The 25,840-nt window shown below is 37.5% G+C and overlaps 1 protein-coding gene across 1 annotated transcript; it reads left to right on the forward strand.

The window, feature by feature from the left end:
• Positions 1 to 24,062: 24,062 nt before the first annotated feature.
• Positions 24,063 to 25,453, forward strand: LOC140971234 (mitogen-activated protein kinase kinase kinase 18-like). Its single transcript, XM_073433384.1, has one exon. It carries the CDS (start codon positions 24,113 to 24,115, stop codon positions 25,451 to 25,453), a length of 1,341 nt encoding a protein of 446 aa, XP_073289485.1. The 5' UTR covers positions 24,063 to 24,112.
• Positions 25,454 to 25,840: the final 387 nt, after the last annotated feature.

Consider the following 25,840-nt stretch of genomic DNA (forward strand, 5'->3'; position numbering starts at 1 on the left):
GCTTTAATGAGCTCAGTTTGCTTTGAATTTTCAAGCATCAACTGCTGAATCAATGATTGATTCTTGTTCTTTCAGCATTGAGCTCAGCAATCTCTCGTTTAAGACTCAACAAATCAACTGATTCATCAGTTTCAGTTTTATTGTCTTTGGGATCAGTTTGCTTTGCTCTGGCCTTCTCAAAAGATAAGGCGAGCTTGTGAGACTCATTAACTATGTCGTGAAGTGTAGAAATAATTTCATCTCGTGTGAAATCAGTTGAGCTAAAGTCGAATACCTGTTGACTGATTGACTCCACTTTTGTGTCATCAGCCATTAAGCTTTTGACTTCCTCCTCATCATCACTGGATCAGCTCAAGCTCTCGGGTTCTAACTCCTCACTGTCAGTTTTTGCCCACTTTGATTTGCTTTCCTCAGCTAAATGCACCTCATGTTTCTTTCTGAATGATTTCTTATCATCCTTGGTTCTTCTTTTGTGCTCATAGGACTTCTTTCCTTTTTCAGTTGAGCCTCGACTGTCCTTCTTTGGCTTAGGACAGTCAGCAATAAAATGACCAGATTTGCCAAAGTTGTAGCAAGCATTTGTTTCTTCTTTTGAGTTGCTTCTCTGGTATTGTCTTTGAAAGTTTACTTGATTTCTTCTCATGAATCTTCCAAAATTTTTGACAAATAATGACATTGCGTCATTACTCAACTGATCAGTAGATTTGTCAACTGAACCAGTTGGTTCCAGTTTGACGGCAGTTAAGGCAGTTGTGGCAGCTGGTGTAGAAGGTTCCCCTTCTCTGGTTTGTAGATCGAACTCCTAGGCCTTTAGATCAGCAAACAAATCAAGTTCGACCTTGTTAAGGTCCTTTGATTCTCGCATTGTCATGGTCTTGACATCCCATTCTTTGGGAAGACCTCTGACCACTTTTAGTGCTACTTCTTTGTTTGAATACACATTTTCAAGTGAATTCAGCTCGTTTACAATACCACTGATCCTTTCATCATATTCATACATGGATTCTCCAACCTTCATCTTGATATTGTCGAATTTTTGAACAGCCACTGATAGTTTATTTTTCTTCGTCTGCTCATTTCCTTCGCATAGCTGAATCAGTTTCTCCCATATTTCTTTAGCATTTTTGCACATTTTTATTTTGCTGAAAATGACTTTATCCAACGTTTTATATAAGATGTCCTTAGCCACATTGTCCAAGTTGGCTTTCCTCTTGTCTTCAGTTGTCCATTCTTCTCTGGATTTTTCAATGCGATGTGGTGCCCCATCAGCTATGGCAACAGCTGTATTAGCTTTTAATATTTTCATGAGTCCGTCAGTAATAACGTACCACATGTCATCATCTTGTACAGCTATATGAGCATGCATTCTGATTTTCCAATCATCGAAATCTTATCTGGAAAACATAGGAATTTTGTTGAATGAAGACATGGTAATCAGTTTAGTGGATAAAAATATTCAAGGACAAGACTAAACTGCTCTGATACCACTTGATAGGATCGGTTAATTGGTGAAAGAGTGTTTATAATGGGGGGTTGAATAAACACATAACGATTTTCACAACCTTTTAAATATTGAGTCAGTTTAGTGAGAAACTGAAGCTTGAAATCTTGTCAGTCAATATCAATCAGTTAACAATAAAGTGCGGAATAAACTGACTGATAGATAGAATAGAAACTGGAGTAATCACTCCTATGTGTTAATCTTGTCAGTCAATATCAATCAGTTAACACACAAGATTTTATTGATGTTCGGAGATTTCAATCACTCCTACGTGTCACCCCTTCTATCACGAGGATATGATATTTATTAAATGACTTTGATCGATATAAAGAATTGTACGGACACTTCAGTTTGGACTTAATAATGCCAAAACTGAAACTCTTAGCTTACAACGTAATTCTCAGTACTCAACTAGACTTGAAAAATACTTAGCACAACTGATCTCTTTAATATCGAGTTTTACAACAACAATAGTTTGTTCTAGAAAGCTCGAAATATAGCCTGAATGCTATAGGTATATACGATAAGTGTGAGCTTTGAATATTTTGAATCTTAGCAGAATTTCAGCAGAGTGATTGCAAGTAACTCGTGTGTTTTTTTTGTAACTTCGTTGTTATTCAACTGTTCTTCTCTGCTATTTATAGGCTTCTTCCAACGGTAACAATTAATACAATTTGAATCTTTTATCCGTTTTTTGCCACGTCAACATTCTTCTAACAGTCGTACACTGCTATTTTCTTAAATGTGGCGATCCCACTATTAGTTGCAGTCTGCTTTGTACTATTGTTGGTTGAACGTCCTTATTCTTGACATGTACAGTTGAAAGATCAGCTGATAAGCAATAGCTGATAAACTCACAACTGTTTGTAGTAACTGATCAGTCAGTTTTCTACATAGTCCAGTTCAGTTGGTTCAGTTGCCTTTGATATTTAGCGCTTTAGTCTTCAGTTAAAGGCAAACGTCAGTTTGCTTATTTTAGATCAATTACTATCAGTCTTCTTGATCAGTTAGTTCAATCGTTTAAGAAATCAGTTTGTCAAACATCCGAAATTCAGTTTCCAACAATTTCCCCCTTTTAGGTGTTTGACAAAACTTAGTAAATGAACTGATCAACTGAACTCTGTGATAAAATAATCTTTTATAACTCTTTCAATGTACAGATTCATACAAAGAATTAATAAATAAAATAATCTTCAAGAATATTTGTAACTGATAAGCAATTGCTAATAAGCTCACAGCTATTTTTAGCAACTCATCAGTTTCCAACTGATCAGTCAGTTGTCTGCGTAGTCCAGTTCAGCTGGTTCAGTTGCCTTTGATATTTAGCGCAGTAGTCTTCAGTTAAAGGCAACTGTCAGTTTGCATATTTTAGATCAGTTACTATCAGTCTTCTTGATCAGTTAGTTCAATCTTTTAAGCAATCAGTTGGTCAAACATCCGAAATTCAGTTTCCAACACATCCCTTGGCGGAGACTCATAAATTCTCTCTTCAACCTCGAACGGACAGCGGCAATGAAATACTTATCATAGCATACCCTCTTGAAGCCTTCCCATGTCAACGTCGCCAGATTCACTCCTTGTTCCGCTCCCTCCCACCGTAAGGAAGCATCGCCCTTTAACAAATAGATGGTATAACGAACCCGGTCAGCGTCGGCCATATCCTTATACCTAAAGTCACCTCCAAAGACCTAATCCATCCCTCAGCCACGAATGGATCGGTAGTGTCAGAAAAGTCCTCGGGATCCATCCTCCTAAACTGTTCGTATAATGCCTCCGGTCGGACACTCGCAGCATTCCCAACATGCTGCTCCAGTAATCGAGCCATACAGGCTAGCACACGAGCACTATCATCCTGATTAGGGGGAGGCGGTGGAATCTTCCCCTCCTGTCTATCTCTTTCTCCCAACCTATCCTCACTGTCTCTACGAAGAACTCGTCTAGGAGGCATCTCTGTACAAGTCGTCCGACCCAACACATAACCAACATGCAGTTTTAAAATAAAAGACATCTAACATTTATCTTTGACAGTCATATAAGCAAGTATATCTAAACAATTTAATCAATAATAAGTTAAAAAAAACTTTAAAGCAATAAACTCACAAACATTGAGGCGTGACCTCTCAAGCTCCTCGGAAACAGCAACAGGCATAACCATTTTCAAGAACCACCGCTCTGATACCAACTGAAACGACCCTAATTATAAATTCATTTATTTTGCACTATTTTTTTCTCTAAACCATGCATAATTAATTCATTATAAATAAACTAACATAAATAGTCAAATAAATAAAACTTCATATCATCCATAATCATTCATGCGGAATAAGTAACATAAGCGATAAAAGTCTAAAATTTAACTCAATAAATTCTAGCATCCTAACAGTCTATAAATTAAAGCGATAATCCATAAAAACATCAAAAGTTTTAACATATACGGAATTTATAAGTCTTCGGGTATGCATTGCGCTTCCCGGATGACTCGATAGTCCGCACCTCACGACTCAACATCATCGTTACCTGCAACCATTGAAACCTAGTGAGTCCAATGACTCAGCATGCTAAAACCTAATATAGCAAGTACGTAAATATACACTCACACGCATAAAAATTATTTTTACTAAAAATAAGTTTTTCCATTCAATCGTGAAACTTTCAAAATATGCAACTTTTTAAATCGTGCTTCAATATGAACATTTTTCATTTAAAATTTTCATTTTTATGTGAAGTCCGATCCTCGAAGGCGACAAAATTTATTTGATCGACCAATCTATAAACAATAGTACTAGGCCGCCAGGTTCAACGTCCACTTTTTCGACGATCCCACCGACTTTCATAAAAATAACTTCACCATTCATTTCTTCAATTGATCCATTATCATTGAGATTCCCGTCTTCGTTTTCGATGGTTCACTCCCTTTTCATTGCAAGTTCACCGTTCCCGTTTTCAACGGATCCCTTACTACTTTTTCGTCACAATAATTTCACATTCCTCAAAAATATTTTCCTTTACTTTATCATTTCATTAAACATTCATAAATTTCCATATTGTTTAAAAATTTCCAAAAAGATGTTTCATAACATTCATATACGTCGAGATTGTTAAAAGTAGCATATACGTTAAAAATACGTTAAAACTTCTAAAAATAGCATATATCTTGCATATACTTTAAAATTTCTAGAAATAACGTTTAACATGATTTGGAATTGTTTTAGGAAGTTTCAAACCACCTTCGACTTTCCTCGAACCGACCGCCCACGATTCAACACTATACGTACCCGGACGATCTTAAACTTTGACTCAAGGAGACGAATCTATTTTAAAACTTTAAAAACACCCAAAAATATCCAGTAGCTTGCTGTAAATTCAATATTAGGAACTACATTTCAAAAAAGTATCGATTCGCTTACCGGATGACTCGTTTACTACAGTTTTTGCGTTTTTGGCTAAACAAATGACCAAACTACCCTTCCAACTTGAACCAACCCGAGACCAGACATTTATTAACATCCTAAGACTCAATATAAGTTGTTGGAAGTCCCCAACCCAAGCCAAAAACCGAAAACATGGATTTAAAATTAACCTAGGCTCAACTCGCCTTTTTTTGACACGTTCGGGCAATTTACGACCTTGAACGGATCACGGCTTGAAACGACCCCAAACCAGGCCCTATACCCCTTTCTTAGACACTAAATAAGACCATGATCAGGTCTTTTTGGACACAGACCAGATGCCCCATGCTCTAAATCCCTTACAACAGTCGCGTGCCGTATGGCTCTTCACGTGCAGCCGAGGAACAAACACTCCAGCAATTGTGGCTGCCCTTGACTCGACTTTTGGCTTACACTAGACCCTCACCAGGACCCTAAGGCATGTCCCTAGCCCCTGCACCAGCCCTTTCCACCATCCCCTTGCCCTAAGAACCACACGACCCCTAACAAGCCAACATGATCAACTTTTGGAGTCTCGGCCGTCGTGCTACACCAGCACATCCAGGCCTTACCTGAACCCCACCAAGACCTACCTATGACCCTAAAACCCTCTAGATCATGGCTAAGGCATCATGCAGCCCCCCCCCCCCCCCCCCCCCCCCCCCCCCCCCCCCCCCCCCGGCCGATAAGCCAAAGCCGCACCCTTTTCCCCTCTCGGCCTGCACGCCTTTGGTGTGCAGGTTTGGACTGCCCATTGCAGCTCTGTTTTTTATCTTTTGTCATTCAATTTTCTTCCTAAACGTCTATACCAGCCCTTGGAACCCTCGGTTTGCATCCTTCCCTCAGCAATTTCAAAATGTTAGCAAGTTCTTGACGGAAACAAGAGATACACATGCATGAGAATAAAACAATCACTTTTGTAAACTTTTCACACAAAAGCAGCATAAAAGCAATAATATGGATTGAACGGTGCTTGAAAAAGGGTTTGAAAACATGCCTTGATCCTTTATTCTTACAAAATATGAGCGACAGCGCGACGAGAGACGAACGGGATGTAAATCTTCCTTCCTTTCACTCCTCTATGGTTCGGCCTACTAGAGTCCTAGTGTGTGTGTGTGTGTGTGAGCTGCAAGTGTGTGTGGGGGACGTGAGTTTTTGGTGTAGGGGTGGGTAGGTTTTTATTTAATTAAGTTGTTAGGGTTCTAATTGGGCTTTAGGTATAGTTAAGGGCCCTAATTCTTTAATTAAATCTTATTAATCTAGGCCCAATAAAAAATTAATTAAATACTTAATTTGTCCATTAAAAAGTCCCAACACTATTAAAAAAATATTTGGTGCCACTCATTTCTAGTATCGCACGCACGAAACTACTCATTTTCTAGCAAAAGTTCGTTACCGATTAAATTCATCTCTTACTATAAATAGATTGCCGCTTTCTTAATTTGGACTTACTAAATACATAGTTTCTATTTATAACTTTCTAAAAGTAGAAACCTTATCAAAATCGTCCACGGTTCTCTCGCCTTTGCCGTATCTCGGTTTTTCAACTACAAAAAGTTCGCATTCATAACATTCGATTAAATAATCATTAAAACATGCAAATACTTAAACATGCTTCTAGGCCACTCTCAAATAATCTTTATGCATGCATGTGGTTAGTGTGTTCGGGTTTTCGGACGTTACACCCGCCTTTTTTCATATTTGTTCTCACACTTTCCAAAATTTCTAAGTCTCGAATTCTTCAGAGCAAATCACTTTAACTCTTTTTTCTCTCTTTACAGCTAAAATCTAATCGAAATCAGAGCTAAAACCCCAGCTTTCCTATTGAATGCTATTGCAATCGATTTTGAATCGGTTCTAGCGATCTCTGATGATCAGTTCGCAGCATGTTTGAGAATATCGAAGCATCTGGTCTTGGTCACTTTCTAGGGCTGGCAACTCAAGAGATTCAATCTGCTGAAATTCTATCTATCTATGAATCCAGCTAGGTGACTGACGATGGAAAAATCCATATGAAGGTGAAGACCACACTATGTTCGTTAATGAGGAATTTTTCAGGACACTATTTCATCTTTCAGCTGCAAGCCTCTCCAGATTTTTAGAGGTAGCTGCTGTAAATATCAAAGAGATGCAGACTGTTCTATCAGCAAGTTGAAAAATGGTCAAAGTTTCTGATCGCAAGAAGGAACTGAAGCCAGAGTTTTAGCAAATGACAGATATTGTTGCTAAGGGCATTCTAGCAAAAGCTGGTTTATTTGTTGCCCTCACTCTAGAGAATTTCCAATTGATGATTGCTATTATGAAGGAGATTAAGATGAATTGGTCATTTATTCTGTAGAACCCGTTAAATCAGACTACGTATAAGTCATGCATAATTTCTAGTATTTTTAAAAAAAATGATTTCTTTATTATTTAAGGCATTTTAAAGTTGTTTAGTCATGATTATTTATTTTAAATCGCATGGGCTAAGTTTTACCTTTTTAATTAAATAAGCGAGGCCGGACCGGAGTTGGAGTTTTAAGATAAAATTTAATGATAAGAAAATATTCCTAAATTTAATTTAAGACAAATAATTATTTATTTAATGTAAAAGAAGGTTTAAGGATTTATTTCATTAATTTGAGATAAGTAGTAAATAAGTTCTTTTATGTCCAATAATTAATTTAAAAGCCTAAATTAAAATATTTGACCAATTGAGATAAGTTAATCTAGACTTATTTTAATTAAGAAATTTCAATTTAAAATGTTTGTAATTTAATTTATAGATTCAGTCATGCATGCAAGATAATGTTATCCCTTAATTAATTTATTAATTCACTAAACTATTTAATGGGTAGATAAAACTCTAAAGAATTAAAATACAAGATTTAAGAAATATTTTCCCTTCCATTTTATTATAATTTTCGGCCATTTCATTTTTGTTGGAATTAAATTTGTCAACTCACAATTTTGGGTATCTTTCTTTATCCCTTCTTGGCATTGATAATTCCTTCAACTTTAAATCTTCAATAATTAATAATTAAGTACATTTAACTAGATAAAAATCAGCCCCCTCCCTTCTAGACTTAAAAATATTTGACAACTCATTCCTTTGATTTTGACCTAGTCCTTTTCTTATTAGATAATCCCCTAAATTTTATTCACCACTAATTAACATTTAAGCAATATTTCTAACTTGTTTATCTAGCAATGTTCCATCCCCATTTACCACAAAAATTCGGTCATCCCTTCCTTTAAAAGATTTAAATTGGTTTGACAACTCATTCCTTGTTATCTTTTCTTAATCTTTTCTAGGTAGATAATTTCCCCCACTTTTAAATCACCAACAATTAAATAATTAAGCAATTTTCTCCTTGTTCCTAGACCAAAAATTCGACCACGTGCACCCTTAATTATCCCTCAAAAATCTTTTGATATCAAATCATTCCTTATCTCATAAACTAGGAAGATAGCAAGATTCATTTCTCTGTTTTATCTTGCATACTTTCCCCTCATTCCTAGCCATTCTCTCCCTCTCCATTTTCGAAAATTCAGAGCATTTTCAGTAGAGAAAATCGAGATTTTCTAATGAGAAAACAAGAAAGAAAAACAAGAAAGTGAAACAACTATGTCTCCGTCACGCCGTATCGTCGTATTAATTCGTTTTCCTTTCAAACGATTTCCAGGCTTGTCTATATTTTTCTTTCACTCTTCAATCAAGCCATAATATGATTTTAAACATTTCATGATAATTAGTTTATGAAGCAAGAACCGAAAATTTCAGCAGCACCTTTCGAAAATTATGTACAGAATTTTATGGTTTCCTTTGTGCCTTCACGGGTTCCATGTTTGTGTTGTTTCAGGTGGTTGGCTCGACCCTAGGCTCCAAAGGCTGCACCTAGGCATGTACTAGGGTGTGTCAAGACCATTTTGGTCCATTAGTTCAAGCCCCATGCATGTTGAAATTGAGAAATGACAGCAACTCCCCCCCCCCTAGTGTCATATTGAGTTTCGATTTTCAGTTTGCTGTCAAGGGCGATGTTTCTGATCTTTGCTGCCCTTAGCCATGGTTCACACCATACCTCTTGCTGTCTAGATCATTCCCTGGTCAATCAAATGACCACTGGAATGGTCCGTGACAGCAAGAACAAGCGAGACACCCCACGCGTGCATATGCGTTCTCGGGTGGGAGCTTCGAGTGGTTGCTGGTGTTGTTCGAATTGTGGCTGCCCTAGGGCCCTTAGCCATGGTTCCAACCACACCTTGGGATGTTGGTAAGAGACTCTGGTTGGTGGTTCAAGCCCCAATGGCCAATAGTCCTGAAAACGACGCAAGGAAACGCACCAACAGCTGCTGTATTTTTTACAGCAACTATACCTGCAGTTCAGAGGTGTGTTTCGAGTTCTTGGTTTGTTTTTAGTCTATGGCCTTCAACTATACAGTACCTCATTGAGTTAGGAAGGTCGTGTTTTTGGCCGTTTGTGATTCGGTCAAGTTTAGAGGTCGTACGAGAATTTACGGTGCAATGTGCCAAAGTGACTCTCGGAAGAGCATTTCATGTTTTGGCCTCCATTCACCAAAATTTCGACTTGTACAACTTTAGGAGCATTATTTCGTCATTTTAGGTGTAATTTAATCATGACTAAATGATGGTTCGGTGTTGGTTTGGGTTGACACGGAGTCATGGTTAAATAATAAGTCGTTGAGCGTAATTGTCTCGTTTTTGGGTTCAATTACGAAGTTTTAGTCAAGTTAAATCATTTGCATATTTTTCATGTTAGAATTAGGGCGCAGCGAGCCTGGGAACGATCCAACCCATTTGGTAAATTAATACATGATGTTTAGTTATGTTATTTAATTATATTACGTGCATAAAAATATAAAATATTCATTTTTGAGATTTATGGGATATTGCTTGTGGCCACCTCACTATCATGGGATTGCAGCTTATCATGGGATTATTACCTCACCCGGTGGTCACTAACCGGTTCATGTTCATTTATTGGTACAGATATCCAATCCAAGGGCTGTGATGATCTCTACCGCCCAGTATACTGTGGTTTAGTCTGATCAGGCGATTCAGTTCAGTTCATGAGCCACTTGCGTAGAACATAATCTCAACAGAAAATTTTTACATGCTATTTCATGACAGGGCTCTACGGAGCAAACATTTCACTTACGATTTTCAGTTCAGTTATGCACGTATTTATAATTATTCATGACACGATTTTCATGATACGCTTTATGACACGATATTTTCACGTTACATTTTACGACATGATATCTTTACATGGCATGAAATTTTATGATATATGTACTTGTTATTTACGATATATGCATGCTGAGTCTTTATACTCACTAGACTTGATTGTTGTAGGTACTGATGAGGTCGGGACCAGTGAGCCATCGTGGGTCGGCAGTAGTATGAACCCGAGGACCTCATTTTTAGCACTTACTATTTTTATTCCAAACTCAGTTTTTATTTTGTTGAAGTTTTTTTAGTTGTTACTTTAAAACAAATATTTACTTCCGCTGCTACTTTAAACGTTGAACCATTTTTATCAGTTTATTTTATGAATGAGGTTTTTTATTTAATTAAAGAGAATTGTTTTTTAAAATTATTCCGCAAATTTTCAAGTACGAAACACGGGCCTCTACATATTCTCTTCACAATTCTCAAAAAAATATGGTGCAATCTACGAAGCAGTCAAAGCGGCTTCGCACTTCACATGAGCAGGCTGATTGAGGACTCAAGGATTCTTTCGGAAACCTCCTCATCAGTTACAAAATTCAAGGTGTACAATGCTAACAATGTTCAGTCAAAGAAGTCCGTTGTTGAGGAGGCAGCTACTAAGCCCAAGAAAGCTGTCGAGGCAAAAGCAGTTGCTACACCAAAAGCAAAAAGGAAACTGGTCTTGTCAGCTAGTGATTCGGAGAAGACCCCCTCTCCTCAACTGTTGAAGAAGCCGAGGTCTTAGAAGACTAAGCTGGCTGCTACGCTAGGAGCTCTTCCTGAGCAGTCCTGCAGAACTTCGGAACCTCTCCCTGCAGTTCCGATTCAGTCAGTTCTTCCAACATCCAAATTGAAGACCAAAACCGCAGCTGAATACCCCTCTACAATAATAACTTTATTTGGTGAGAAGCTGAATATGACAGGAATTCCAGCTCCTCTCAACATAGTTTTCTGCCCCACAATTCTCCCGCAGGCACGCCCAAAAGGAGTGCTCATCCGAGAATTGGTGGACACAATTGGTTCAGGATTAGATATGCCTCATGCCTTAATTGATCCGAAGGGCAAGGCGAAACTGACTGAAGAACCGAGACCTAGTAATGCTATTCAAACAAAGATTGATCTCAATATGTATGCCATCAATGACTATGCTGAGCTGAAAGTAGAGCACTATGACGAATGGGTGCAAATTCAGAAGGTTCACACTTGCCAAGAAACTGAAGAAGAAAAAAGTTCTGAAGCGGTTCATATCACTAGAGTCAGTAGTGATGAAGGCTGTAAAAGCTACCTCAGTCGCCCAAGACATGGAGAGAAGGTCATACTTCTTTACTTATTGAGAATCAAGAGGCTGGCTGAGGTGACAACTGAATTGAAGACGAACTATGATCCAGCTGGTCCGACTGCATACACCAATCAAACGATTTTCCAACAACTGGACTCTGATCTCATCATGCTCCAAATGAAGGTTATGAATTGAGAAATGGGACAGTAGTTACACGTTCCAGTGGAAACCAGCAATCCGCCAACAGCTGAGGAGTTCCCTCCAACTGAAGTTTCAAAGGAGCAATTAGCAGTTCCAGCTGAATCTGAGTCGGCTATGGTACAACTAGTAGAACTTCTTCCAAAGTTCCCTCCTCCACTCTCCTCCGTAGATCAACCCTCATCCTCAACAACAATAATAGTTTTACCTATCTCTGAACCAACAGTACAACCGTCTACCAATATTGAAGACGATCTATCATTAGAAAATGTAGACGAGTTACTGGGATCAGTTGCTAAGGATATTCAAATGGAATACAAAGATGATACAGCTGTTGATTATGTTATTGCATCGATTGTAGACGAAGAAATAGTCTCAATAATAGAAGCAGAAGTCCAAGATGAAACAGTTCAGTTACCAAATGAACAAATTGTCACTCAAAAATCAAGGAAACATCAGCTGCACCAGAACTGTCTTTATCTAATCTGGTGGTTCATGAGACTTTCTTCATGTCTGAAGCTGAACAGAAACTGATTTTCAAGAAGGCTGCTGAGGCATCTTGCTCTAATACCAATTATAGGATCGAATGCTTACCGCTTTACCAAAAGATATAGCTGGTGGTAATTGTGCAATTCAAATATTTTAAATCGCACAAAAACTCAAGTACCAATGTTCGATCGTTCCAACAAACAAAGACAATTATTAAACCCAACATACACAACTCATAAGTTAGATAAGAGAGTTGTTTCACTATGTAGTCTAAAAGGACGTGTAGTTGCCCGTCCTCTTTCACTTGTGATGTAATAGTTATTAATTTATCTTAAATATATTTTTCAATTTTTTACTAAAAAATATCTCATAATGATTTCCAAAACCAAATATATAATAATATTTTTTTGTCAGATTAAGAATAAAAACCTAAAACAAATAAAACTATTTTATTTGTGGGTTAGTTATACTTTATTTTTTCAAGAAAATAGAATAAGATAAAAAAAATACCGTTATTCTGAAGTAGTAAACGGCGCCTCATTGTGGAGTCTGTGCCTCCAAGTGGACGCATTTCATTGTTTCCAACCTCAGCTAGCGTGCCAGTTGACCTAAGCTCTTCGCTTACATCTTCTTATGCCTATTGTCACCTCTCCACTTTTATATATACTAATGCACCGACGTACGAGTTGCGTGCTTGTACAATATTTTTTATAATTCATTTGGTTTATGTAAGGATTATTTTATCCGACAGTTATCAATAAATAATGAAAATATCATATTAGGTAAAAGTAGTAAATTTGTGTTTTGTCAGAATTAAATGTTGTGCCAGATGTTACAACATCTCGGACATGATCTTCATGCAGTGGAAACTTTTTATAACACAAATTGACTTGAAATAAATCGATGGACAAAATTAAATATGCACAAGTATAAGTACTTGTGCGGTGCCTTATGGCAAAAATTAATCACTAGAAAACCAAATCGTTTACACAAAAACCTACCACTAGTGATTAAGACTAAAATCAATTTCATCAACAAGTTGAGAAAATAAAGCTTTCTAAAAACAACCAACAAATTCAAACTTAGACAAGAAAGCAAAAGAAACGCCAGCGAAAACTAAAGTCACAGAAACACTCTTCAGCCAACTTCGTCACGGATGTTGTCTGCAAATGTTCCCAACACTCAAAGCAATACTTGCTATCGGCAGTCTTCAAGACAGCAGCAACGTTAACCGTGTTTTTCTCTGAGATTCAGAACGTCCAAAGTGCGTGTATTATGTTGAGTAGAAGATGGCCAACCCTACAAAGTCCTTGGTCTTCCTTTTTATAGATGAGAGTCTTATCACATAAGAAAACCTATTAAACAAGGGAAGATAAGTGTTTGATTAGAAACAAACTCTATTTAAACATTGATATCATATCTCATCAAATCATTAACATAAATATAATATCTCAATAAGTCAACAATATGCTTAAATATATTTACACACTTATCTCATTATCTTAAGAAAGGCAAAATCACATAATATTATCATACTCAATTTAAATCAATAAGGAAAGATATAGTTAGGGAAATAATTTAATTCTACAATTCTATCAAACTCGACAATATTATTTCCCTTCAATCTCCCCTTTTTTGCCTTTCTTGGACAAAATGATATCAACTCCATTTATCCTGGTTAGCTCAAATCAACTCCCCCTGAATTCAAGAATGTTTGTCTCCCCCTGAATAAGATAATGTTAGCAAAAGTGTTGTTAGTAATGTTGGCAACATTCAGAGCAGCATTTCAGTAATGCATGAGAAACAAACTTACTCAAAGAGTAGAAGTATAAAAACCTTGTCACAAAAAAAACAAAACACTAACACTAGAAGAACAGAAACACCAAAACCAGTAAAAGAATAACCCTCATTCATCATTCTTATCATCATCACTATCATCCTCTTCTTCATCACTGTCATCTTTAGTTCCAGATGGACCAGCATCATCTCCCCATTTTTGTCCATGAAAGACACCTACTGCAAACAAAACCTCGATGGTAGTAGCCAAATTCTCATAGTAAGCCAAATCGGCCTTGGCCTGGGCAATATTTTTACGGGCATGATCGAGATGAGCCTGAGCACCAGCGACTGGAATCTTCAAATACCCAGATGTGGGTGGAGAATAGGTGGTACGTGGAGGAGGACCAGCGGTAGAGGGTACGGTGGCAGAGGCATTCCAAGGAAGATCAATCTTCCGATTGCCTTTAAAGAAGGCCGGAGCAATTTTTAATGAATCTCCACTGGTGGACAGTGGTTCGCTCACATCTCGAATAAATCCCTGAGACACCAACACCCCATAGATTAAGCTGGGAAAAGGAAGCTTGGACGACTTAAGACCTCCATCAGCATACTGAAGTACGGTGTTGAAAACCAACTGGCCAAAATTGCGCATTCCATCTGTCCCGAAGGAATATAGGACCAGAGCTTGATGTTTTGTGACGGTGGTGGTGTTTGTGGAAGGAGTCCAGTTTCGAATGGCCAGCTTATGTAACACGGAATAGAATGATGTTAGGTTGGCAGCGAGTAGCTTCTTTGGATGACTTGGAAATTGAGTAATAATGCCCCCAGTGATTGTGGATGTGGCCAGATGAATGTCCGGAGCAATTCCATCACCATCCCTTGTAGAGGTCTGGTAGAGGTCATTGATAAACGAGGGATTGAAGTCATAGATCCTTCTTTTGACGAAGACTTTTCCGTACTTCAATGAGCGTTCATCACCCACTGCTGTTGACAAATTTGCATAAAATTCCAGTACAGGTAGTCTGGAAAAAGGTGTTACTGCTGAGATGGTGGAGAAAAGATGGCAGTGTTTGAGAAAAGCTAGCAAATTGTGTCTTGCAAAGACAGCCTCATCAATATTCTTTTCTTCCAAAAATAAGCGATGCGCATACAGGTTCCATTGAGCAGAGGCTCGCTCAGTGTAGAATTTGTCTGAGAACGCAGTAGTCAAATCATAATCAGAAACATCTGTGTTGTCCACAATGTTGTCCATATTCTCCGTAACATTTTCCGCAGCAAAGGACTCTTCAAGAACATCAGGAGCAGATGAAGCAAGCTCATCAAGTGAGACGTCAGGATGGTGAGAAGGGCCACTGGACTTAGTACCAGGTGAGAGACTAGCCGAGGAGTCTCTTATCTCGTCATTAAAGGAAACAGTTGGAGAAGTGCGAGGCTTGGGCTGAGCATATTTCTTGTTTTTCTTTAATGTGGCCATAAATTGAGCCAGCGAGATCTCATCTTCATCAACTTTAGATGCAGTGTATGTTTCCTGCGGAGGCAAGGGAACATTTGCAGAAGAAAACGCGGGGGTCTTACCAGTAGTAGCAGGACCCAGAGGAACACGCCGTTTGCGAGGAACCAGCTCAAAATCTGCATCGTCAGAGTCATCTCCCGAGGAGCTATTAGGATCAATTAGTGACGGCCGAGTGGATGGCTGACCCTTGAAACGAAAACGCTTCCTAGGAGTAAGATCAGGGTTATATCCTGCCTGCCTTTTTTATCGTCTTTTAGGAAGAGATGGTGGATCAAAAACCCTAATGATTGGTGGGTTATCAATGTCAAACGCACTTTCAGGCTCACCCGGTGCAATCACCTCCAGAGGTGCGGGCATTAAGACAGCAGGGATGATCTGCAAATTCTGGACAGGAGGTGTTGCAGCAGATGTTGCAGGAGGTGAGGAAACATCTTCTGTATGACCCATTTCGCTTCGAATATCGTGGGGATCAAAGCCCTTTCCTGCCATTTGCACAAGATAGATTTCAAGTGAAAAGACGAATTGACAATTTTGGGAAGAGGTTTTTGCAGAGGAAAGTCGCGAGAAGATGGTACGAAAATTCGAGAAATATTTAGGCAGATAACGATGAATTAGTCGGTGTAAATGAATGAGATAAGTTGAATAATTAATTCAACGGTAACAAAATCAAACAATCAAGGTAACAGAATTTTCCCCAACGGTAAGAAAACAACGGCACTGTTTAGGAGCTTAATACTCTTTCAAACATTACAGAGACAATCTGAGACTCGCCACTTTCAAAATTTCCAGATATAACTCCACATCGAGTTTTAGCCCCACTGGACATCAATGATCACATAAATTAGAGATTTTCACACAGTCTGGATTTTCACTGAATGTTACATTGTTGAAATACTTTTGTCCTCGTGATACGACTATATTCACCATGTTATGTTTATGCATGACCTATTTATGCCTAATAACAGAATGTAACGAGAATAGAAACATAAAAACAAGTATGAGAGATGTTCATAGATGGAGTGTTTTCACAAATGTTGGCAACATCTTCTGACAACACCTACAATTCCAGAAACAATTTTCAGTTTTTCTTCACACTAACTTGTAAACTTTCTGAACATAGAAGTGGCAGCTCCCACACTAGAAGAACAGTCTTCAATGGACTCTTCTAGGTAGTTTTTTCCTTTTTCTTCTATTTCTATATTAACATTTAGAAGGGGTAGCTCCCGCACTAAAAGTCCAGCCTTCATTGGGCTACTTTAGGCAGCTTTTTCCATCTTTTCTTCTAATCACAAATCAAAATTTTAATCACAATTTTTCAAATTCTTCTTGGATTACTTGTCACATTGGTTAAGGTCAAGTGACTATGCTTCAATTCTTTTGTGACCAAATTCGCATGTAAAGGTGCGAAGTTTTAAGAGGTAACTAGGAATTGTAAGTGCATCAGAAAATTATCCTGCACAGTTTCAACACAACATATCACAATATGAATGCAATGCAGTATGTCTAAGTCCTAAATATGCGGGTGCATGATAGATGTTGTCCGAGATGTTGTAACATCTGAGACAACATCCAAGAATGATTAGACAGAACACATGCTGAGAGATTTCCTTAGGTTAGAGAACCTCCCGAAGTCTAATGCTTTGGTGAATATGTCAGCCAGTTGGTCATTGGTATCAACAAATTCCATTCAAATCAATCCTTTCTCTACTAGATCTCTAATAAAGTGATGACGGATATCAATGTGCTTAGTACGAGAGTGTTGTACTGGATTTTTTGAAATGTTTATTGCACTAGAATTGTCACAGTACATTACTAAGTGTTCACTCTTAAGTCCGTAGTCTTCTATCATTTTTTTCATCCACAAAAGTTGAGTGCAACCACTTCCAGCTGCCACATATTCAGATTCGGCAGTCGAAAGTGAAACACAATTCTGTTTTCTACTATGCCATGATATCAGGTTATTTCTAAGATAAAAACAGCCTCCAGTGGTACTTTTTCTATCATCCAAATCCCCAACCCAGTCAGCATCTGAGAATCCTACTAAGTTCGAGTTGGTGTCATGAGTATACCATAATCCTAAGTCAATTGTTCCGGCTATGTATCGTAGAATACGTTTTATGGCTTTTAAATGAAAAATCTTAGGATTAGATTGGTATCTAGCACATAAGCAAACACTGAACATTAAATCTGGGCGGCTAGCAGTCAAGTACAGGAGACTTCCTATGACGCTGCGGTAAAGGGTGTTGTCAACATCTTCGGCCGTAACATCTTTAGATAATTTTTCATTTGATCCCATAGGTGTCCTCATATGCTTGGTGTTTTCATTTGCAAATTTCTTAACTAGATTCTTAGCATACTTACTTTGACATAAGAAGATGCCATCATGCATTTGTTTGATTTGCATACCAAGAAAGAAGTGTAGTTCACCAACCATGCTCATTTCAAATGTAGTAGACATGCATTCAACAAAGTCATTAGCATGTTTCTGGGATGAGGAGCCAAAGATGATATCATCGACATAGATTTGACATATAACAATCTCACCTTTGGATTTCTGAATGATGAGTGTTTTATCTACCTCACCTCGTTTAAATCCAATATCAAGTAGGTAATCAGTCAATCTGCCATACCAAGCACGTGGTGCTTGCTTCAAACCATAGAGAGCCTTTTTTAACTTGTACACATGATTCGGATTGTGTGGATCTTCGAATCCTTTAGGCTGTCTAACATGTACTTCCTCACTCAAGAAACCATTCAGGAAAGCACTTTTTACGTCCATTTGAAACAGTTTTATTTTCATGTAGCATGCAATGGCTAGCAAAAGTCGAATTGACTCAATACGGGCGACAGGAGCAAAGGTCTTATCAAAATCAACCCCTTCAACCTGTGTGTACCCTTGAACAACCAACCTCGCTTTGTTTCGAATGATGTTCCCTGACTCATCAGTTTTATTTTTAAAAACCCACTTTGTTCCAATTATGTTGCTATGGTCAGGATGTGGAACTAAATCCCAGACATCATTCCGAACAAATTCTTCAAGCTCATCATACATAGCATTAATCCAAAATTCGTCTTTTAAAGCTTCCTCTACATTTTCAGGTTCAATTTTAGGTACAAAACATGAAAATCTAACCTGTGAGTACATAGTACTCATGCAAACTAGTCCAACCAACTTTCGGTAGTCAACTTTCTCTTTCTTTCGAGTTTGAACTTCCCCTTGCATACCTCCAATTATTTGAGATGATGAATGATTTTTCTGGATCTTGGTAAGTATATTCAGTCCATCATTTACTGTGTCATCCTCATTGTTTGCCTCGTCCTCAGATTCAGTGACTTCAGTGTCACATGTTGCGCTAGGTGTTGCAACATCTGGGGCAACACATGCATTTTCCAGAATGGTCGGGTTTTCCAGAAGATCATCGTTATCATCCTCAGCAGTTTTCTTCTTGAGATCTGCACAGTCATAAAAAACTACATTAATTGATTCCATAATAGTCCTTGTTCTTAGATTAAACATACGATAGGCTCGACTATTAGTGGCATATCTTAAAAACAGACACTTATCACTTTTTGAATCGAATTTATCAAGCTGATCCCTGTCATTTAAAGTGTAGCAAATACAGCCAAAGATATGAAAATATTTCAAATTTGGCTTCTTTCCCATGATTATTTCGTAAGAAGTCATGGTTGAACCACTTCTCAAATACACTCTGTTTGAGATATGACAAGCCGTATTTAAGGCCTCTGCCCAAAATCGCTTTGAGATATTCTTTGAGGTCAGCATCACCCTTGCCATTTCTTGAAGTGTCCTATTTTTACGTTCGGCTATTCCATTCTGCTGTGGAGTTTTTGGGGCCGAAAACTCGTGTGAGATACCTTTCCTGTCACAAAATGATGAGAATGAAGAATTCTCAAATTCCTTACCGTGGTCAGTCCTGATTCTTCTTGCCTTCAGACCATGAAAGTTTGTGATTCTTATGATAGGTTTTTTAAACGTACTGAAGGTATCTGATTTTTCCGTAATAAAACTAACCCATGAAAATCGTGAGAAGTCATCAACACATACGAAAGAATATTTCTTACCTCCAAAACTTTTGACTTCCATGGGTCCCATAAGATCCATGTGAAGTAACTCTAGACAGCGTGTTGTCCCAGATGTTGCCAACATCGGGCGTGACACGCAAGTCTGTTTACCTTTTTGACACTCACCGCACACATAGGGTACTCCAGATGAGATATTTGGCATACCTCGTACTGGCTAGTATTTGCTCAGCTTCTTCAAGGTTTTGAAATTAACATGGCCGAGTTTCTGATGCCAAAGTTCAAACTCAGTGAATTGTGCTTGTTTGCACAACATTTCTTCACCGATTAGATAGCAATTGTCCGAGGATCTTGTACCTGTCATGATGCATTTGTTAGATTCATCATAAACTTCACACGCATACTTATTAAACTTGACATGCAAATTATCATCGCATAATTGACTTATGCTTATTAAATTTGAGGTTAGCCCATCAACATGGAGCACATTATGGAGCTTTGGTAGTCCTTCAACATTCAAAGTTCCTTTTCCAACAATTTTTCCTTTAGCTCCCCCTCCATATGTTACTTTTCCACATTTTTGTTCAATGTAATCGACGAGATATTCTCTTGACCCTGTCATGTGGCGTGAGCTTCCACTATCAAAGTACCAGTAACCTGCAGTGTTAGTTTTTAGTGAAGTATAAACAACATTACAGAGAGTTTTTACCTTTGGTACCCAAACCTGCCTTACTGTAGGTCGATGGTGGGAGATGTTGGACAACATTCGGTGTAACTTCAGGTTTGACTTTTGGTTCATCCGGTCGTCTCTGAGCTTAAAACATTATGGCCTGATATGACCAGGCTTAAAGCAGTAATGACATACATACCTTCGTTTTCTCTTCTTTGAAACAGGTGCAGTGGGTTGTATTTTCGGTGAAGAGCTTTTGGTATAGTGCTTAGATTGTGGTGGTGCGAATGTTTCAGTTTTTCCTTTCACAAAGACTGTTGATTTTGAACATTCACCTATTTCGTACACACTGTCTTTGAATCCTAATCCCTTCTTGTCATCTCTTCCCATCAAAAGTATGGATTCAAGCTTGGATATGCTCGTATTGAATTTTGACAAAGTCTCAGTTGCTCTTTGAAGTTCTTCTTTGGTCTTACTTAGTTCTAAGTCTTTTTTGCTCAAGATCACTTCAAGTTTGGCAACCACGGCTTTTAGATCAGTGTTCTCCTTTATAAGAGTTGAGTTTAACTTGTTTCTTTAGGTCCAATCTTCAAGCAACTCCTCATAGAGTTTCTGTACACTTTCAAGAGTTATCTCTTCATCATCATATTCTGATTCGTTATCTCCGCTCGAATTTCCAGAAGTTGTGGATTTCAAACATACTGAATTTTTGCAGATGTTGCGGCCAGGTGTGGAAACACCTAGAGCAACACCTAAGGGATTCACTTGTAACTTGTGATTTTCAGTCAATAATGCAGTCAAGGAGGTATGATTGTCTTCATCATTGGATTTCTCCTCCTCAGCAGATTCTTCATCGCTTAGAGACGCATTGTAGCCTTTGTTCTTTCGCAATCTGTTAGCGCATTCATTTGCATAGTGTCCAAACCCCTTACACTCTCTACACTGCACTGAATCATACTTCTTTCAGTTAAATTGCTCTCTGCCTTCATCCCTTGGTTGAGATTGTTGTTTGCCAGGAAGTCTTTGTAGTCTTTCGGGTGCAGGAAAACTTGAAAATTTTGAGGGTTGTGCATCCTTCTTCTTATCTCTAATTCTTTTCAAGTAATTCCCGAATTTCTTTGTGATAAAGGAGATGGTGTCCTCACAAAGGTCTGATTCATTGACTTCTTGGGATATTTGAAGAAGGTCATTGTAGGTGACGTTTGAAGCTTGGAATGCAATTGTTTTCCCTTTATCCTTCTTCTGCATGTCTATGTTCATCTCAAAAGTCCGAAGTGAACTGATAAGGTCTTCCAAAGCCATTTGCATTGTATCCTTAGCTTCATCTATCGCACAGATTTTTATGTTGAATCTTTCAGGCAAAGAACGGAGAACCTTACTAACTAGTCGTTCATTAGAGATGTGGTCTCCAAGACTGAACGCCTCATTAGCAATTTCCTGTAGATGACGATCATATTCCAATATGTTCTCAGATTCTTCCATCCTCATCATCTCGAATTTGGAAGTAAGCATTCTCAATCTTGTTCGTCGCACACTTTCGGAACCTTCACAGTGTCTCTGGAGAGTATCCCATGCGCTTTTAGCAGAAGTACAGTTGGTGATCAAACTGAACATGTTTGTGTCAACCGACGTAAACATAGCATTCAAGGCCTTTGAGTTATAGTTCGAACTTTGCACTTCATCAGCAGTCCAGTCGGTTTCGGGTTTTGGTAAGCTGTCACCATCTTGATCTGTCATGCTTGGTGAAGTCCATCCATTGATGACACGCTGCCATGCCCTTTCATCTAAGGATTTTATGTAGTATCTCATTTTAACTTTCCATAGGCTGTAATTGGTTCCATCTAGGACTGGTGGTCGAAGCGCTGCGTTGGCAAGTGATGTATCCATTGATTATTTCTGTCAAACCAAAACAAAAACCAGAATCAGCACTTCGTATGTCAAGAGTCTGCTCTGATACCACTTGTAAAGATTATTTTGTCCGACAGTTATCAATAAATAATGAAAATATCATATTAGGAGTAAAAATAGTAAATTTGTGTTTTGTCAGAATTAAATGTTGTGCCAGATGTTACAACATCTCGGACAATATCTTCATGCAGCGGAAACTTTTTATAACAAAAATTGACTTGAAATAAATCGATGGACAAAATTAAATATGCACAAGTATAAATACTTGTGCTTTATACTTGTGCGGTGCCTTATGGCAAAAATTAATCACTAGAAAACCAAATCGTTTACACAAAAACCTACCACTAGTGATTAAGACTAAAATCAATTTCCTCAACAAGTTGAGAAAATAAAACTTTTTAAAAACAACCAACAAATTAAAACTTAGACAAGAAAGCAAAAGAAACGCCAGCGAAAAATAGAGTCACAGAAACACTCTTTAGCCAACTTCGTCAAGGATGTTGTCTGCAAATGTTCCCAACACTCAAGGCAACACTTGCTATCGGCAGTCTTCAAGACAGCAGCAACGTTAACAGTGTTTTTCTCTGAGATTCAGAACATTTAAAGTGCGTGTATTATGTCGAGTAGAAGACGGCCAACCCTACAAAGTCCTTGGTCTTCCTTTTTATAGATGAGAGTCTTATCACAAAAAGAAACCTATTAAACAAGGGAAGATAAGAGTTTGATTAGAAACAAACTCTATTTAAACATTGATATCATATCTCATCAAATCATTAACATAAATATAATATCTCAATAAGTCAACAATATGCTTAAATATATTTGCACACTTATTTCATTATCTTAAGAAAGGCAAAATCACATAATATTACCATACTCAATTTAAATCAATAATGAAAGATATAGTTAGGGAAATAATTTAATTCTACAATTCTATCAAACTCGAAAATATTATTTCCCTTCAGTTTATATTTCAATGCTTAAGAAAGAAAGACTTAATCCGCTGAGCTACATGTGAAATGCTTTAAAATTTTAACATTTAATTAATATATATAATTATTAAAATAGATCATGACGTCAAAAATTAATTACTTTAAGTGTCTCAAACTTAATAATATACTCTAATTCTAATTCTAATACTTATAATAATGATAAGAAATGGAAACAAAAATTTTATGGTCGTCGCTCTCGTATCGTGGAGGAATACTCCATCAAGATTCTCTCCAAAATCACACAAAAATTCTCGTAAATAAAACATTTTATTTATTATTAGATCAATAAAGTTAAATATATGAATTCCAGATATATTTTTATAATTTTAAAAAATGAAAGCATCATCTTCAAATCAACCTTTTGTATTTTTAAGTAGTATATCATGTTAATTACGATGAATTTCAAGTTCATCGAATAATACATATTTTTGAAATCAATGGTATGTTCTATAACTAATGTGTAAACAAGTAATCTATAAATTTAATATTTTATTTATTCATTCTTAACACTAAAATTATAATCGAAATAAGTGGATTTCAAATTCATTACTCCAAATACAACCTCAATTTAATATATTTTTTTGAAATCGAATAATTTAGCTAATATTAATGATCCGTAAAATATAGAAGGAATTAAATTTGTTAATTTTTTAATTTTTAAATATATTAATTTTTTAAATTTGAAATGAATAGAAAAAATAACATGAAATTGAGTGGTTAAAGATATTTTTCAAGTTATGAAAAAGCTTCACCACACACCAAAAATTGATTAGTATAGATGAATGAAACGGTAATTTGGTTAATTTTTTTTATAATTAAAAAATATCTTTTAACTTCTTATTTTATTTCTCTTTTTATTCAATTTTTTACCATTTTAATTTCAAAATCGATAATTTTAATGCTGAAGTTTTTAAAAATAATTCACTCTCAATTTTTTCACCGAAGCTGTTATAAAATAAAGGAATAGGTATGTGTGTCAACAACATACGGATATGACATTTTGTATGAAGAGTATATATAAATATATATAGTTGAACCCAAGCACAAAATCAAAACCTTCACTCTTTATCAATTCTCTCTCTCTTCCCCTCTTGTGTGGACCATGGACTGGACACGGGGTCCTCCGATTGGTGAAGGGTCCTCCGCGGCGGTGTATCTTGCCACCTCCGCCTCCGGAGATCTGTTCGCAGTGAAGTCCACCGATGTATCTTCTTCTATCTTGTTACAGAAAGAGCACTGTTTAATTTCTCAGCTTTCCTCTCCTTATATAGTTAAATGCTTCGGTTCTGGTACCACTTTCGAGAACCGTAAGCCGGTTTACAATCTTTTCTTGGAGTATGTCTCCGGTGGCACGATCTCCGAGCAGATTGCGAAGCAGGGGAGGTCGTTGGATGAAGGATTGATTCAATTCTACGCGCATCAAATTCTTCTGGGATTGAGCTATCTTCACCTCAATGGAATCGTTCACTGTGACATCAAGGGGCAAAACATATTGATAGGCGAAGATGGAGGGTTGAAGTTAGCTGATTTCGGCTGTGCAAAATGGGTGGAATCAAACAACTTTTCGAAAGAAATGTTCGCCGGAACTCCCGCTTACATGGCCCCGGAAGTTGCTCGCTGTGAAGAGCAAAGCTTTCCTGCTGATATATGGGCTTTGGGTTGTACAGTGATTGAGATGGCCACAGGATCTAATCCTTGGCCGGAGATGAAGGATCCTGCATCGGCCCTGTACAGAATCGCAAATTCGGGCGATGTCCCGGAAATCCCGGCCTGGTTTTCGGACGTCGGGAAGGATTTCTTAAGCAAGTGCTTGACAAGGGATCGGAAAGAACGTTGGACAGCGGGTGAGCTTTTGCAGCACGATTTTCTTGGTGAAAATTTTGGAGAAATCAGAGAGTTTCCTAGGAAATCCCCGACAAGTGTCATGGATCAGGGCTTCTGGGATTCGCTGGAAGTATCGGATTCATCAAGAAATGCAACGAATATAGTTATTTCTTCTACTTTTGAATCTCCCACGAACAGAATCAAGGATCTGTTTACAGATGTGTCTTTTTCATCGAATTTCAAATTTCCAGATTGGGCGGCGGCCGAGGATGACGATTGGGTGACGGTGAGATGTGGTGCAGAAATTGAAGAACGTCGGAACCAAGATTCTGAACACGCCTTGATTGCTTCGGAATCTGATGCATTTTGTGATGAAGATTTTCAGACCTCGGTTGCCGTTGAGGATTCATTGTTTGATTGTTTTAATGTTGTAGTAATTAGCATAGTTGATACAGCTCCAGTCCTGTGTACTGATGATACTGATGAAGCCATTTTTGAGAGAATTTTAATTGAATCCTTTCTCGTACACATCAACTTTTTACCTTTTCTTCCATCTTTATCGCTTTTAAACAAAAGTGCATCAAGTTATAAACTTGGCGTGATCAGTCCAACAATCTAAACTGGCGGAACTTCCAGATCTAACAAATTCAAATCTTTTCATTCAACATCGATCTCAATTTGGTTAACGAAGAAGAAAAATAACACAAGAGCTGTAGGATTACAGTTTTCTCACACCAAGATGTAACCAAAATTTAAAACACAAACCACAAGTTGTTTCGTTGAGCAACTAGTCTAACAAGAGCTTCCCATATAATGAGTTAAATATATCTAGATTTTAGATCAGGCAATTGCACTACCATGAAAATTAAGGTATAACATCCGATTAACAAATAAATTTTTTTTCTTCAAAAAGATAATTATTAAATAACTAAATTTTCGATTACTTCTAATATTCCAAACAAGAATTGATTATTTCACGGCCAAACTTGAACCATCACAAGTCAAA

The sequence above is a fragment of the Primulina huaijiensis genome, chromosome 1 (genome assembly GCF_012295235.1).
Source record: "Primulina huaijiensis isolate GDHJ02 chromosome 1, ASM1229523v2, whole genome shotgun sequence".
Classification (NCBI taxonomy): Eukaryota; Viridiplantae; Streptophyta; class Magnoliopsida; order Lamiales; family Gesneriaceae; genus Primulina; species Primulina huaijiensis.